Genomic DNA, 16,084 nt, shown 5'->3' on the forward strand with positions numbered 1-16,084 from the left:
TTCTCTGCCTGAGCCCTCCTGCGGAGCACACAACTCAAAACTCCCTGGACGGGAAAGGGGATCCAAGTCCTTCCAAAAGGATGATAGTGAATACTCTGTCTATAAATAGGTGGGCATTGGCAAGTAAAGAGAAATCAGAGGTGCTTGCCAAGGGTGCTGACACTGGGAGATCCCTTGGACTTTGAGAAGGAAAGGAGCAGGGAGGTATGGGGGGGACAGCCACCCAGTGGGGTGTCTCGGGCCCCAGAGACAGCCCCTGCACCCCTTCTCTGCTTCCACTGCCTGTGAACGTGGAGAAGACGCTGCACAGCAGGACAAAACTCCCTCCAGATCCTCATGGGCTGATGCTCCTTTTACACCAGTTCCTGGGTAACGGGAGGTCAGCGTAGAGGCCCGTCTGCCAGGGGAAGGAGGGGTGGCACAAGTCACGTGGACTCCAACATCTCACACCTCCCATCCACCCCCTCTGCCCTCCAGCTCCGCAGGGCCAGGTCACCTCCTTGTCCTTGGGGACGTGACTGTGCGCGGCCTCCCCTTCTGTGCCCCTAGCTCTGCTCCGGCCCCCACTCAGCAAGGGAAGGGCATGGTCTTCTTTTCAAAACAGACCATCACCGTTCTTTGTAGGGTTTTGTTCTTGTTTTTTTCTGGTTGCAAATGTTCGATTTGGGGAAATCAGAGAGGTAGGAGGCAGACACCTAGTAACGTGTAACCCTGTCCCTCAGCACAGCAGTTCTTTCTGGGTCGGACACCGTGCTCACTGCTTTCCTCGTAGAAATGCATTCACCTTACAACAGATGAACGCAGTAGGTTCTCTTATTATCTCCACGCTACCTGGGAGGACATCCAGGTACGGATCAGATGAGAGCCTCACAAGGTCACAGAGGTGGTTTGTGGCAGCGCTGGGCTGGAACCCAGCACCAGCCGGGCTCTGAGGACCCACACTGGGGTTCTGCTCCTACTAACCAACGGGACCAACAGCCACCAGCACCTCAGGACTCCTGACGCCGCCGAGCAGAGCACGTGCTGAGCAGAAGCTGGACAAGGCGCTGGGCTCCCCACACACTCCCCAGAAGAGGAGGCCGAGGACGGGAAGGACATCCTTGGGTTGGAGGGCGGGGCGGGGGCAGGCAGGCAGCACCACCCACCTGGGACTGCAGCTGCACCATGGCGGCCTCCATCTCGGAGTTGGACTCGTTCAGGTCGCGAATCTCCTGGTTCAGCTGCTTGATCTCCTCGTCGCTGTCCAGCACTGCCCCAGAGAGAAACCTCAGTCGCGGCTCTCGCAAGTGGGGGTCAGCCGAGGCCTGATGTCTAGATGGACCCAGGGACCCCCTTCCCAAGCAGAAGCCCTGGCTCATGGCCCACATCTCAGGCTGGGAAAGGTGGCCTTCAGGACTAGCAGACGTGTGTCAGCTGTTTGCCTCCTGGCCCCGGGTCTTGGTGGGAAAATAGACGCCTCTGGGGCAAGTGTTAATTGCTGAGATAAAAATGGAAGTTTTTCCAATGGCGCTGATTTCCTCAGCTTCCCTCTTCATTGAGCCTGAGTGAGTTCACAGGCCCACACTATGGCTTCCAGCGCGGCCAGCAGGGCTCACCAGCCCCCAGGTTAGAGCCGTAACGACCACGCGAGGGCACAGGGCAGCCAGAGGCTCTGAGCCCAGGTCAGGAGGGCCAGCGGCTCAGCTCAAGAGCTCTGTCCCCACCGCGACTCGCTCCAGGGCGGCTTTGCTTCCCGACCCACTTCTCGCCAGTGCCACCCGCCCACTCTGGCCGCAAAGACCACGTGCAGGGGCTGCAGGATGGCAGCCTTACCATCACTCGTCTTGAATTTCGTGCCGAGAACCTCATCCCCTGAGACTTTTCCCTTCTTTCCAGCGAAGGTCGCTCTGGGACAGCCGGACAAGCTGGAAGCAAAGGTCACACGTGAAAAGCCAGGGCAAGCTCACGCACCACGGGCCAGTCTGAGGTCACATGTCACAGCGAGAGCTGGCGGCCTGGTGGGATCCTGTCTGGAATGTCATCGCGCATCCCCGGTGGCCCTCGCTCCCAACTCCAGCCCCCAGGCTCCCTCAGTCCTCAGCAGCCCAGGCCATTCCCAGCTCAAGCCACTGCCCTGAAGTCTTGTCCCTCGGACGGCTCAGGGCAAGCACCACACCAACATTTCAGAAAGGACCTCCTAGCCGCTTCCTGCTGCTATCTCCCCGCAGTGTGTACCATCCTTCACCAAACTAGGGATTTAACTTATGTGCTGGTTTGCAGGGGGGCTCGTGTCCTCTTGTTCTCCAGAGACTGATACTTGATGGACTTTCAGTAATGGCTTGTGGAATGAATGGGCTACCAGTTCGGGTCTTGCTTTTTCCTCGAGAAACTACCATTTACACCTGAGCCCTGGTCTGGCCCTCCCTGGGAGCCTTGCCCACAGCCCCGCAGCTGGGGCCCTCCTGGGTGATGCAGGGGCAGGGAGGCTGGGATAGTCACCTCCTGTGGGTGAGGAAGCTGCCGTTGGCATGGCCAGAGCCGTCGCAGCCCGGGGTGGGGCAGGTGGGCCCCTCGTTCTTCAGGGGCTTCCAGGAGGAGGATGAGCCATTGAGGGAGCCCTCTTTCTGCCTTCGGGCGGCCAGAGGGCAGCCCGACGCACTTCTGTGAGAGGCGTATTTGCCGCTGATGTGACCAAGCCCCACGCAGCCTGGAACTGGGCACCTGGGCACAAAAAGGTCAGAGGTGAGCCCCAGGTGCCGGAGCCCAGAGACCGCCCCCCCCCCCCCAGGCCAGACCCTAAGACACGCCAGGGTCTCCTGGACGAACTCCAGGCCTTGGAGCAAGAGAAGCACAGGAAGCACAGGAGGCCCGGGGCCTCCCCAGCACAGGGCTCGCGCTCCCCCTGCAGCACAGGGCTCATACTCCCTCCCCAGCACAGGGCTCGCGCTCCCCCCACTAGCCTTGGTCTCACATCCCCAGCACAGGGCTCGCGCTCCCCCCCCAGCACAGGGCTCGTGCTCCCTCCTCAGCCTTGGCCTCACATCCTCAGCACAGGGCTCGTGCTCCCTCCCCAGCACAGGGCTCGTGCTCCCCCCGCTAGCCTTGGCCTCACATCCCCTGCACAGCTGGGGGGTCAGCAGCCACCTTCTTGCCCCGACCCTCAGCAGCAGTGACCCCTGGGGCCTGGGGCTGGCTCTTGGCGGCCTCAGGTCCGGCGTCATTTCTGCATCAGCCCAGAGGCCACTTGCTGGGAGCTTGCCCTGAGCACTGGCCGCTTGTCACCGCTTTCTACAGGCCACAGACCCAGCAAGCACAGAGGACCCAGTTCACAGAGAGCTCGCTGGGGTACAGACACGCCACAGGCAGGAAGCCCCCGGGAGGTGGCAGGGCTGGGGGACAGCGTGCTGCCTCGTGGCCCGCACACTCGGACTCATCTCACAGGCGCCCTCCTCAGCCGGGCCCATCCTCATACGTCCCCTTCTCAGCTCTCACCCCTTTCTCACTCATCCCAGCCACGTGGGCCCTAACGTGGGCTGTCCACCAAGCTGGCCCAAGGTCACCTTCGCCGCCGATCCAGAGCGGAGTCACTGCCAGGGGCCCCTGCAGGGGACTTGGGGAGGTTCCCTTCTATGTCCACCGCCAAGCCTGGACACCTCCCAACTGTGGGGTCCCAGGGGGACCACTGGGCACTGGGCCCGGCCGTCTGAGGTACCTGAGGTACCTGACGTTACAAGATCAAGAGGCCAAGTGAGAGTCACCAGCTGAATCTAAGCGCTTCTCTCCCGCTCTCCTTGCGAAACCCTTGTCTTCTCAGGAGGGGCTGCTGGGGTTTCCCGGCAACTGCCCTCGTGGTGAGTGGCTCAGATATGTCAACGGTGACTCTGCGAGTCTTTCCTCCACACCCCGGGTCCAAATCTTCAGAGCTGCCGGGTGACCTCATGTTAAGACGTGTGGCACACCCAGGGGGCCCCCGGTCAGAGGCACATCTCTTTGGTCAGGTGCCAGGGCGGCCGGGGGCCGCCGAGGCCTCTCCACGGGCAATGGATGTGCAGCTCCCGCCCCGCCACGCTGGAACCTCCACAGACTTTCCTTCTTCTTTTTTTATTGGGGTACAGCTGTTTTACAATGTTGTGTTAAGTTTCCACTGTACAGCGAGCGAAGCGGAGCTCCCTGTGCTATAGAGCAGGTCCTCGTTAGTTATCTGTTTTACACATATTAGCGCGTACGTGTCAATCCCAGTCTCCCAAGTCATCCCCCCCACCGCCTCCACAGACTGTCTAGGTCAGTTATTCAGTCGTGGCCAAAGGGATTTACTGCAACGTGCTGACCGACTCAAACGCTGCAGACACGAGACGCCCAGGAGGGAGCTCTTCCTCTACGGGTCCCTCCGCAGCCACGCCAGTGCCGGCGGACCAAGTCACGCCACGCAGCAGGGCCTGGCGCACCGACTGAGGTGTCTGCGGCCACCTGCCCTTGTCTAAGATGCTTGTCACTTACAAATACGGTTAGTCTATGGCTAGGGAGGAGATCCTATAAAACAGAGGTGCTAAGTGGGCGGCCCCCTCTCCTTGCCATGGAGCCCTTAGAAACTCCATCCATCCTGTAAATGGTGAACTGTTTCTACAAGTCACATTCTCCGCTTGGCTGCAGAATCTTGCTGTTTGTTTTTAAAGCAAAGTTGACAGCACATCAGGGAAAGGAAAACCACTTTTCCCCGTTAACCTGAAAAACGCTGATCTTGACTCTCATCGTCTGCAAATGCAGCACAATTCATTTATCACCCCTACCAGCAGGATCCTTGCTAAACCCGTAACAGCGATGCGTCTGTACGATCACAGGCAAATGCCTAGGTTCTCGGAAGAAAAAATATTCTTTATCCACCCTCTCATTTAGTAGGCGGCATCCACAATACCAACAACCATGTATTCTGCATTTTTGATTTAGCATTCATTACAGTTTTACTGTATAAATTAAATAAACAAGCCGCTGCCTTATTACAGCAAACAGCCGGTGGGGCTGCCCCCTTTGAAGGGCATAATGCTGGTCAATTAGGCCCCTCCTCTGTGGCCAAGCAGATGTTTGGGTGGCCAAGCAGCTGGGGTGAGCTCCCGGGAGGAGCAACGGAACCTCGGGCCAGGTTGATCCCCTCCACAGAGGTGAGCGTCTAGCTGTTCCTGACAGTCAGGGCAGACCTGCTTCCTGTGCAACTGCGCGCCCTGCCCCAGCCAAGCCACCAGGCAGCCAGAGCCCTTCCCTTCCAGCCCTCACCCGCCTGGGGGCACCCGCTGCCTGCTCTACCTGGCGTCAGCTCTGAAAGTCCTGGGCAAGTTGGGTGCTGGGTCACCCTGTTTGCACCTGTGGCACAGCCTTGCCCCCACCTGCCAGTGGGGAGCTCGGGGGGTCCCTCCCGGAAGGATCAGTTTTCAGCGATACCAGCCCCCACCAGGCGAGTCACGGTCTGGGTCAGGGTTCATGACATGTCAGGCACCCCCAGTGAGAAGGTCCGTAGAGGGTTTCAGGCACTCCGATCACTTAAGGCCCAGGATGTCCTCTCTCCTCCCCACAGGACTCTTGAGGTCCCAGTTCAAGGTGACCCTCCCAGGCTCCCTCACTGCGCGTCAGCTCCCTTCGGAGGTGTGGGAGCGCGCACACGTGGTCAGAGACTTGCTGTCTTTCTCACCACCCTCTCGTCGTCGACTCTTTGCACCTGACCTTTCCCAGCAGGCCAGGAGCCGTGCAGACCGCAATGCCCGTGAGTGCCTGGGGTTGCCAGGCCCTGAGGTCCACGCCCAGGTGCCCAGGTGCGTGGGCAGCAGGGCACTCTGCCTCTCCCGGCCCGTCAAACGCCGCGAACCCGAGAAGCCCAGACAGGAGCCCGCGCACGCACACGGGCGCGTGTGCACACGGCTCCCGCCTGCAAGGTGTCCCCGTGCACAGTGCGAGCACGTCTGTAAAAGTGGGCATTGTCACAGCTATATTAATGCAAACAGAATCTAGAAGGAGCTTCTAAAATTATAAAAAGACCGGAAAACCCCAAGTCTGCACGGCAGCCAAGAGGCCGGCAGGGCCCGGACTCACTTCATCAGCTCAGGGTCTTCCTTGTCATCCTTTGCGGGTGTAGCCTTGGCTCCACTTTTCTTGGCACGAGGGCAGCCTGACAAGCTGGTTTTGAAAGAGGAAACAATGCCACAGTGGTCCAAGGACAGCAAAGCCTCACACCCCCCTGCCTCACCCCTCCCCTTAAGCCCTGTGACAGCAGCCCCAGCGGCCCCGGCAGCGGGGCCACATGCAGGAGGCGGCACCGCGAGCCCCCAGCTCTGGGCAGAGGGCGCCCTGGTCAGGCTCTGGGAACACTGGCAGTTCCCACGGAAGGGACGAAACCGTCTCTGGATGCAGCAACGTTAATGTCTTACTTGGAGCCTGGAACTTCGTCTGAGGAGGAAACCGTCCCCACCCGCTCCGGCCTGGCACCCAGGGCACGGCAGGCTCACCTCCGGTGCGATGCGTAGTTCCCCGTTATGTGGCCGGAGCCGTCGCAGCCGGGTGTGGGGCACCTGCGGAGGAGAGCGGAGCTGGGACCAGAGCCGCGGAAGTCACTTGGCCACAGAAGACGCCTCTGTACTCAGCCCCCTACAAGTCGTCTACCCACTAAGCTCTCACAGATGGCCACGTGTGTCCCGGCCGGCCTGCTGCCACGACCTCCGGGCCTCGGAGCTTGGCCACCCACGCTCCCCAAGGGGGCCCGGGGGGCGGAGAGGAGAGCACGTTTCCACTGCGGGATGATGGGCTCCTGACTCAGCCTCCTGCAGAGGACCAGGCTGGACTAGAAGGTTCCAGAACACATGTGGGCCTTTAAACAAGCGCTCAGGATGCAAACCTCACATCTAGGACCGGTTCATCCTCCTTGAGCTTGCTGGAGGAAGACGGCCTATTCCCACCAGGGCTGCCACCGTCGTGAGCACGAACAGACGGCACTGAGCCCCTGAGACGTGCCACCCCCAGGAGCGGCGACGTCGGGGCGTGAGTCCTACTTGGTGAGCGCCGAGTTCACACGGGCGCGGGCTTTCGAGGGATGGCTGGCACCGGCCGAGGGGAGGGAGGGGAGGAACAAAGCACAGAAGCCCAGCTGGGTGCACCCCAAGTGCTTGATGAATGTATCACGTAGAAGGTAAGACTTCCCCTCTGATACACCGGCTTGGGTTTTCTTATTTTTTCCCTGAATGTCCACTGAAGAAAAATGAATCCGTTCCTGCTGGCGTCAGTGGGGAAAGCACCCGATCCTGCAGGTGGGTCCTCAGGACGCCTCCGGGGTGGATCTGCCGCCTGTGCCGTGTCCCTCGTGAGGGCGTGGTTTCGCCCTATGGACCCGGCAGGACCTCGGTGCTTGCATCTGGAGAGGCTGGCACTCACTGGGTGCTTATCTGCCATTCCCGGCTCCATCCCCACACGGAGAGAGAACTGTGGAGCCAAGGCCATTCCTCAGCACAAACGTGGACCCAGAAGGACAGAGGGCCGAGCGCCAGCGGGGCAGGACACGGGCGGCCCGTCGATCAACAGAGGGTCCCTCGCGCCCAGGCTCCGGCAGCCGTCAGCGGGCGACACTGCCCGCCCATCTCAGGCTGGCACACCAACACGGAGGGGCTAGATGCCCAGGAGCCTCCTTCCTGGCCCCTCTCTTCACCCCTGCCCCAAGTGCCACACATCAGCGCCTCCCTGGCCTGGCAGCCGGCCAACGGGTCAATCTCCCTCCTGTCCAGCTTTGGGGTACCTCAGACCCCACTGAGGTTGGGACACCTCCCGCCCGTCACGTGTGGTCACATTCCAGCCCCCACATCTGGGGCAAAGAGGTTTTTGTGTTTTAACGGAAACCACCCACCACCTCTGTCCAGGTAAGCATCACCCTCTCCAAATGAACCCCAGCTGCTGGGACCTCCTGCTCTGACACTCTGCGTCTCTGCGTGGCCCGCGGTCCCAGGGCGCCAGCTGCTCAGAAAGGCCCTCCGGGCCGCACGGAGGGCACCAGGGTGTCCCTCGCATGGCTCTCTGCGCCGAGGCCCGGGCCTTGTGACACCCTCTGGAAGGACACTGCTGCTCCCTCCTGGTCCTTCGCAGCTTCGGAACACACAAGCTGGGCGCTGCAGGCAGTGGCCAGGACGGTGGGTCCACGGCAGCCCCAGGCCTCTGTGGCCATAAGCACAGCTCTGGTCTGTGGGTGACACCCCTGCGAGTTGCAGCCTCTGGCGGTGCCTGTGAGTGGGTCTCAGGTCTGGGGGAGGCGACTCGGCGAGAACACGCACGTTGGGGCCCTCCAGAGGCGGGGCAGCCCCACCCTCCTTGCTGGCCTGATGTAACGGCTTTTCCCCAAGAGTCCTGTCCGAGAGAGGATGACGTCACACGGCTGGAAAAGCAGGTGTGTGCTCTGGGCGCCAGTAGCGTCGGCCACTCTTATGGCCCCGGGTAACCCCAGGGCCAGCTCCAGGAACCCTCCCACCTTCTGTTCTGAGTGCGTTGTCTGGGCAAGACGAAGAATCCATGCCGCTTGGTGCACAGCAGACGTCACCCCACCCCCAGCCCTGTCCCGAGGCCGGGGCGGGGTGGCGGGGGGCTGTCCCCCACCCCGTGCAGAGCTCCCCCATGACGCCCTTGCAGGCTGTGTGGCTGCACTCTGAACGCCCACACATGAAGTGGGCTGCGCAGCCCAAGGCAGCCGCGTCCCCAGCTCCTGACCACACTGGGCACGTGGATGGGAAGAACAAACGCCCTTGGGATTTGATTAAAACACAGAAAACACGTCGTCTGCAACTGTCACTGCAAACCAGGTGTTGATGGGGGGCCACCAAAAAAGACTCATTTGCAAGGCACAGGTGCCTTTGCCCCCCGTGGACAGGTCACGTTCAGCTGGCACTGCCACGAGGCTGAGCAGGGTGCCAAACCCCCACCGAGCGGGGGAAGGAGACAGGAGCATGGGGGAGCCAGGCCACACCCACACTGCGGCCTGCGAGAAGCACGGAGCACGCTCCACGGAAGGAGCCCTGGGGGAGAGAAGCGCGCCGGAGGGAGTTAGGGAGTGATTTGCTTTCACACGAGGAAAACTTTCCATTGCTAACTTCCAGACAAGTTTGGGTTACAGTTCTTCACAGGCTCTCAGTCTTAGAAGGGCACTGACCCTCCCTGTCGGCCACATTTCTGGACCCAGACCGAGTCTGCGTGTTCCTTCCAGGAGCCCTGACTAACGGCTCTGCAGGAAAAGGGCTACTGAGGGTGTGTGGTCACCTAGAATTCCACCACCACCCAGGCAGGCCTTCAAACTGGAAAACCATGAAAACTGATCAGTTAGAAAAGCAAGTCGAATTGGAAAAGATAATAGGAGAAAGGATCACGAGAAAGATGGTAAAAGAAGAGAGGAAGGAAAGCGGGAAGAGGATGGTGGGGAAGAGTGCGTCGAACCTACAGGACTGAGGGCCTCACTGCCTTTCTGGGGCTGGACACGGGGTGAGTGAGCACATGTGTGAAGCTGCCATGATGAGCTGAGCCTCAGAACATGCAGGTGTCAAAGCCGATAGTTCCCAGAAAGACGCTTCTGGCCATGACCCCTGCCCAGCCTTGCCTGCGGGAACGGAAGGCCCCACAGGTCAAAGAGGCAACGCCACGCTTCTCCCGGCTGCTAGGACCAGACAGGCTCCCCGGAGCCACAGAAATGAGGCTGGCAGGACCGGACCCGCTGAGAGAGCTGGAGCTTCCTGCCCCGTTTCCGAGTCAGCTCAGGTCGCCAGAAGCCTGCGGCAACCGTGGTTCCTCACCTTAGAGGCACCAGAGCCCCAGTTCCTCTCTGGCCTCAGACGGGGATGGGCCGGGGAAACCCGGCCTGGATTCCGACCCCCAGCACAGAGGCCCAGGGCGGTAGGAACCCCCTGAAGAGGGGGCGACCTGAGGGGCCAAGAGGGGGCCCTCCTTCCACAGCCTCGGCTCAGCCTGGAAACCCAGAGCCAGCGCCTTGTGGCTTAGGGCTTAGCTCAGCTCAAGGCATGAAACCAAAGGCAATCACAGCCCCGGGTCCAGCCCCGCAAGGACGCTGAGAGCCGGAAACCTCTGGGTCCTTGCTCCTTGCTTGAACAAGACCACCAAGGAGAGCGGCTGGTGCCACAGGGCGGCCCTGCCCAGACGTCAGGGGCAGGGGGAGCAGAGACAGGGCACAGCCAAAGAAGGGGTGAGCACGGAGGAGAGGCGTGGGGGCGAGGGCACGAGGGGCCAAGACGGAAGCAGCTGGAAGGGGCTGCATGAGGAGGGAAGCGCACAGAGTTTCCGCTGCTGTCACCAGCATCCAGCTCACTTAGCAAGAGCTGCACGGCCTGTAGCCCCGAGTCACGGAGAGACTTACGAGCCAAGGCCAACTCGGGACTCCTCCCGAATCTCCACGGCAGGAGGAAAGCAGGCCAGACAGCCCGGCAGGGCTCCTCGGGAGAGGGAGAGAACGGGCCGGGCCACCACGAGCCGCAGCCAGGCCCTACCCCTGCTTGGCCCTCCCGGCCCTCGGCCCTCAGAGGGGAGCGCGGGAGCCCGTAGCGGCCCTGGGCCCAAGGGGGCAGGCAGACAGCGGCGCTCAGAGCAGGGAGATACAGGCAGCAGCGGCGACAGCCAAGCAGAATCAGCCCCTCCGTGGCCCTGCCTCTCGGCCCCACGGCCCCGGGCCTCGGGCTGGGGCCGGCCTGTGCCAGAGCCCCGCAGAAGGCTGCTTTTGGCCGGAGCCTCATGGAAGGAGTGAGCAGAGCAAGGAAGCCACCCAAGAGACGGGAGGCCAGGAGGGCAGACATACTTGAGGTCAGCAGAATGGGCAGCCATGAGGTTTCTGAGGCTCTTGTCAGCAAGAGGGCAACCAGAGAGGCTGAAAGAGAAGAGATGGGATATCGGGGTGAGCCAAGAGGGGGAGCAGAGGCGCAGAGGAGGAAGACCCACCACGCAGCACCCAGGCCGGGCCGGACCCGAGTGGGGGACGAACCTGCGGTGGGAAGCATAGTTCCCAGTGATGTGGCCGCTGCCGTCACAGCCGGGGGTGGGACAGCTGGACAAAGGAAACAGAGCGTCAGAACAGAGAGCGAGGCCCCCCCGCCAGGCCCGCCCCCCAGGCTGAGCCCGCTCGGAGAGGGCGGCTGCCACCTGCCTCTGGCTCACCCGAAAGCCAAGGAGCGTCTCGTCCCCACCAGCCCGCAGGGCCGGGCCCTCGCCTCTCCGACTACAAGCTTCTCCCACGCAACTTAACTCAAGAAGCAAAGGGAGCCCACGTGAAGCTCAGCTTAAAGTCGGGGTGCCTCTCCGAAGCAGACGTGCTGTGCGCGCACACGTGTGCGTGCTGGGGGGTGGGTGTGCAGGGAGCCCCTTCCTGACGTGGCAGGGCCTTCCCCGAGGACAAGACCAGAGCCATCCTGGGGCGAGCCAGCTACAGGGCAGGAGGAAGCTGGAAGCTGGCGGGGTTCGGGGCAGGAAGAGGAACCCCAGGAACAGACTCTAAGCGTCGGTGGGGGCTGGATCACCTGAGGGGCAGGGGCCAGGCCTCTCACGCCCCCTAGGGAAGGTGGTTCTTAGTGGGGGCCGGCCAGAAGGCCGTGGGGTAACGCACGTCTACCAGTAGCCGCCCCCTCTCCAGTGGCACCTGGTTAAACTGACTCGGCTGCCGGAGCTGAGGTCATGGAGCCCAAGGCAGAGCGCACCTCAGGCCTGGGCGCGAGGGCCAGGAGCGCAGCGGGCGCTCGGGGGCGGTCCCCTCCCCTCGGCCCTTGTCTGCTCTGTGGGCCAGACGGGGGCTTTTGCCCTCACTCTTTATCAGCCTGAAGGAGTGGGTTAGAGGCCCGCGTGGTGCAGGGGTGAGAGGACGCCTTCCCCCACTGCCTGGCCCAGGAGGGGCCTAGTAGCGGAGGCCCAGCCTCTGCCCACCAAGGCAGCCAGGCCAGCAGGACGGTCAGCACGGGGCGCTCCCGCCAAGGCGAGCTCCTCTCAGGGCCGTGGCGGTGCCCTGAGGGGTCCTGCCGCCCAAGGTGGGGACTTACGTGAGCAGCTCCTTCTTTATGTCCTTGGAGAGAAACTTCAGCTTAAAGTTGGCCAGGGTGACCTCCCCGGGGTACTTCCTCTCCTCAAAATTCTCCTCCGACGCTTCCTGGTCATCTGCTTCAGAAGAAGCAAAAGAATGGGCTGCTGGCTCTGACTGCAAAAGACCAGCAGGGAGAGGTTTTAACCGGCTGGCGGGGGGCCGGGCGCCCGGCCCGGGGGCTGAGGGAGAGGGGCCTTTCAGAGGCATCTTCCGGAGTCTCCTGTCTTCTGGAAGCAGGAGGAAGACACAGGAAACGGTGCCCCGAGGGGCTGGGGTGCTGCCTCACCTCAGCCACTGCTCCTGAGCTGCCCGGGAACGAGGAGACCCGGGCGCTGCCCAGCACCACGGCTCCTGACGCCCTCCGTGGACTCAGGCAGGTGGGTCACCTCCAACTACCCGCCCTGGGCTGCAATCTACACACCAGAGTGTACGCCGAGGGCGGCTCCTCTGGGGCTGGGGACGCGCTCAGTAGGCAGTGGCACTAAGGACGTGTTTGTTGAAATGCTATGAGGCTGAGAAGGCACGACGCACAGAGTACGCAACCTCGGGACCATCTGGCCCCACCGAGCCCCAGCCGGCACGGCCACCTGGCCGCAGCCGGCACCGAATAAGCACTCTGGCCTCAAAAGCGGGGCCTGCACGTGCTGAGTCGCCACCCACGGGCAGGGTGCTGTGGTGCAGGGGGTGGACAGGGACAGTCCCTGCGTCTGGGCACAGGGAAGGAGTCCACGAGAGTCAGGAAGGTCAGTGCCCTCCAGGTCAGGCTGCAGCAGACCACTACCCCCGTGGGGGATCACGATTCAGATCTCAGGACTGGTACTTGCTGTGCGTCCCAGGCACGCTGTCCGACCTCCTGGGCGCCACACTTTTCAACTGGAAAGAATAGCTGCCCCTCCCAGGACGGCTGGGGATGGAAGGAGGAAGGGCCCTCGGCACCATGTCACGCCGAGGTCACTGTCGCCACTGGTACTGTTACTGAACAAGGCGCAGCTGGGTGGACGAAGCCCCTCAACTCAAGCCCAGTCTGCAGGAGAAGCGGGGGCCTCCCAGAAGCATAGGGGTAGAGGCTGCTGCAGAGCAGGGAGCGTCCCAGAGGCCCCTGGACACGGGGCCAGCGGTGTTGGGGTGTTGGGGGACCTGAGGCGGGGCTGCTGCCAGAGCTGGGTGAGGCAAGGCTGAAGAGTGGGGCAGTAGCCCTACGAGGATGGTCAAGGAGCCTCGGACAGAGCTAGAAGGAGAGTCTGAGCAGGGCATCCAGGGCCATGGTAGAGGGACTGGGAAGGCCTGATGCAGGAGGTGTTTCTGGGGGGTCACCCAATAGGACGTGGGCACCTGTGCCCAGGACACAGGGGAGGAGAGGAAGGGCCTGGGGGTCAGCTGAGGCTTCCTGCTGGAGAGTGGACTGTCGACCATGGGGCAGAGCGGCAGGCCTCTGTGGCCAGGGACCACAGGACCTCCGAGACCAGGGTCATCCACAGGGGACATGACAGTCCCGGGAGGGGAGGAGGATGCTCAGAGGGCACGTGGAGGGGGGGGGGGGCAGCGTGGCCAGAGAGGCCAGCCTGAGCTGGGGGTCAAAGAAAGGGGCAGGGAAAGGGAAGGAGCCGAAGGGGGGCCGGGGGGCAGAACTGGATAGGGTGACAGCAGACGTGGGGACGCTACGCTGGTGGCCCAGAACAGGAACAGGAAGGCGGGGCCCACCAGCCAGGGAGAGGCCCTCCTGCCGGCCCCGGGTGGGCACCCTCAGCCAGCCTCCCTCCCCTGGGGGCTCCCTCTGAAGAGGTGTCCCTCTTCTGAGGCCAGACATTGAGTTGCAGCCACGTGACTGAGGCAGAAGACCTAGGCCTGGGGCTCAGTCGGCTCCTCTGTAAAGTGGGGTTGCATGCGAAGCCTGCAGAGAGAGGGGCCCCAGCTGGCCCTGAGGGCGGGACCCTCATCACCCCATACTGCTGCACAGGGACCTGCCCCCCTTGCCCTCCTGGGAGTGGGGGCTGGCGAGGAGGGCAGGGCTGGGGGGGCACCCACAGGCCTGTCCACACTGGGCAGAGGCCACCGGGTCTGAGCCCTCAGAGCAGGGCCCTGCTGTTCGGGAGGCTCTTCTGGGGAGAAGCCCTGCATCAGCCCGCATCTCAGCTGGGGGGAGTAACTGGGAAGGGGGTGTTCCACTGCCCCCAGACCACAGCTCCAGCACAGCAGCCTGGTGTGCGGCCCTTCACCAGGCAGTGCTGTCCTGGGACTCTGGCCGCTGGCCACCCAAGGGGCTTCTGAGGCCAGGAGTTTTCTCCTGCCTCCGTCCAGGGAGCCAGGCGCCTGGAGTGTCCTGGTGACAGTGAGAAGAGGCTGCTGCCAGAGCTCTGGGTGTCCCTGATCTGGACACAGCAGGTCGGCGGGAGGCCCACAGAAACGAGGAACTCGGAGCCACTCCCGAATCATCCCCCGTGGGGTCTGAACAAAAGCCCTTCTCCTCCCCGTGCTCTCGGAGAACCGCATTGGTGCTGAACAGTGATTCTGCAGAGGCGAGAAGGCCACCTCTCTCTCGGAGGGGACAAGGCCACAGACTGGCCCAATGGTGAAAACCCCTCCAAGAAGGTGGGCTTAGCTGCCCGAAGGGCGCAGGACCCTGGGTGGAAAGGGGCAGGACACACGGAGGCTCTGCCTGGAGCGAAAGCGCGTTCACACCCGCCCTCGGGTAAGGCAGACTGACCACCAGCGCCTGCTCGACCTTCTGCCGGCTCAGGACCCCAGGACCCACCTCCTCGGGTTCCTCCTCTCGCTGGCGGCTGGGCTTGGTGTAGTCCAGGGGCCGGTCCCACTCGTCCTGGCGAGAGGCATGGCTGGACTGGGGCGAGGTCACGGAGCTGCTGGGGGCAGTGATGCTCTGGCCCTGGGAGGCATCGGGTGAGGTCACGCCGGGGCCGCCACCGCCGCCGGGGAAAGCGTTCTCCCGCCTGCGGTGTCTGTGCATGCTCAAATCCAGGGTTCCGTTCTCATCCACCGCGATGTCCGTGGCCTGCATTGCAAAGGTACCGCCTGTGTCAGACCCCACCCCCTTGCCACGCGTGCCTCTGGTCCCTTACTCAGCTCACCGGAAGCCCAGACAGCGTCTCCCTCCAAAGAGAGCAGACCCAAACAGGAAGAGAAGAGCCTACGCGGGAAGACAGCGTCCTGAGGCTGATGTGGGCCACAGTGCCCACTGCCTTGAGGCTTCCAGCGCTGGAAAACCAGACCCTTGACACGGCAGCTCGTGTGGGCCCCAAAACACGCACAGGGCCCTTAGACTCAGCGAGATATGGGAACACACGTGTGCACAGCCACTTGGGCCCCCTTAGGCACAGCGCACGGAGTTCGGAGGAGACCCATCCAATGTCTCTGCCCAGCAGGGTCAACGGTCAGGAGGGAGAAGAGGAAAGAGCGGTAGTCACCTAGTAGACCCTGGGTTTGCTGAGCCCCCTTCGTGCAGGCAGCACTGCCCCTGACTGCAAATCCCAACCCCCTTCTCTGCCTCAGCAGGGGCTCCTGGCAGGGGACACACCAACCTTGCCGGGCAGGTCCTGCGGCTTCGTGCTGAGGTTCTCGGGCATCTCCCAGCAGCGCGTGGAGAGGTTCAGGATGGCCGTGGCGGCCATGTGTGCGGCCTCCGCGTCATGGGCGTAGTCGAAGCCTGTAGAAGAGGACGAAGCGCAGGGGCTGGGCCTGGGGGGAGAGGCCTTTGGGAAAGGTTTGGCTGCAAAAAGGGAACAAGAGCAGGCTGATATACAACCTGAACGGGAGGCGGCCACGCAGACATGGGGTGGGGGTGGGGGGTACTTCGGGATGGCTGGGAGCCTGGCCCCACCGCAGCCCCCCCCCCCCCGTCGGGCACTGAGAAGGCCGTTTCTCTCTTGACCTAACTTGGGCAGAAAGGGCAAAGCCTCCAAAGACGTTCGAGCGCCCCCGATATTTCAAACAAAGCAAGTTGTCCGTCGGTGATGCTCATTAGAGACTAAAGTCTGCAAGTAGGAGGAGCGTCTGGAATATCATTCA

The 16,084-nt window shown here is 62.5% G+C and overlaps 1 protein-coding gene across 1 annotated transcript in view; it reads right to left on the reverse strand.

Annotated features, from left to right (window-relative positions):
* Positions 1–16,084, reverse strand: part of MYT1 (myelin transcription factor 1) — a 65,355-nt gene that overhangs the window by 3,462 nt on the left and 45,809 nt on the right. The window contains exons 12-21 of the mRNA XM_060032608.1: positions 15,598–15,722; positions 14,814–15,071; positions 12,021–12,175; positions 10,976–11,038; positions 10,793–10,861; positions 6,471–6,533; positions 6,058–6,141; positions 2,479–2,700; positions 1,813–1,904; positions 1,146–1,249 (exon numbers count right to left, since the gene is read on the reverse strand). Coding sequence (XP_059888591.1) covers positions 1,146–1,249; positions 1,813–1,904; positions 2,479–2,700; positions 6,058–6,141; positions 6,471–6,533; positions 10,793–10,861; positions 10,976–11,038; positions 12,021–12,175; positions 14,814–15,071; positions 15,598–15,722 — 1,235 coding nt within the window. The remainder of the gene's footprint in view (positions 1–1,145; positions 1,250–1,812; positions 1,905–2,478; positions 2,701–6,057; positions 6,142–6,470; positions 6,534–10,792; positions 10,862–10,975; positions 11,039–12,020; positions 12,176–14,813; positions 15,072–15,597; positions 15,723–16,084) is intronic.

This window comes from Delphinus delphis, chromosome 15 (genome assembly GCF_949987515.2).
Source record: "Delphinus delphis chromosome 15, mDelDel1.2, whole genome shotgun sequence".
NCBI lineage: Eukaryota > Metazoa > Chordata > Mammalia > Artiodactyla > Delphinidae > Delphinus > Delphinus delphis.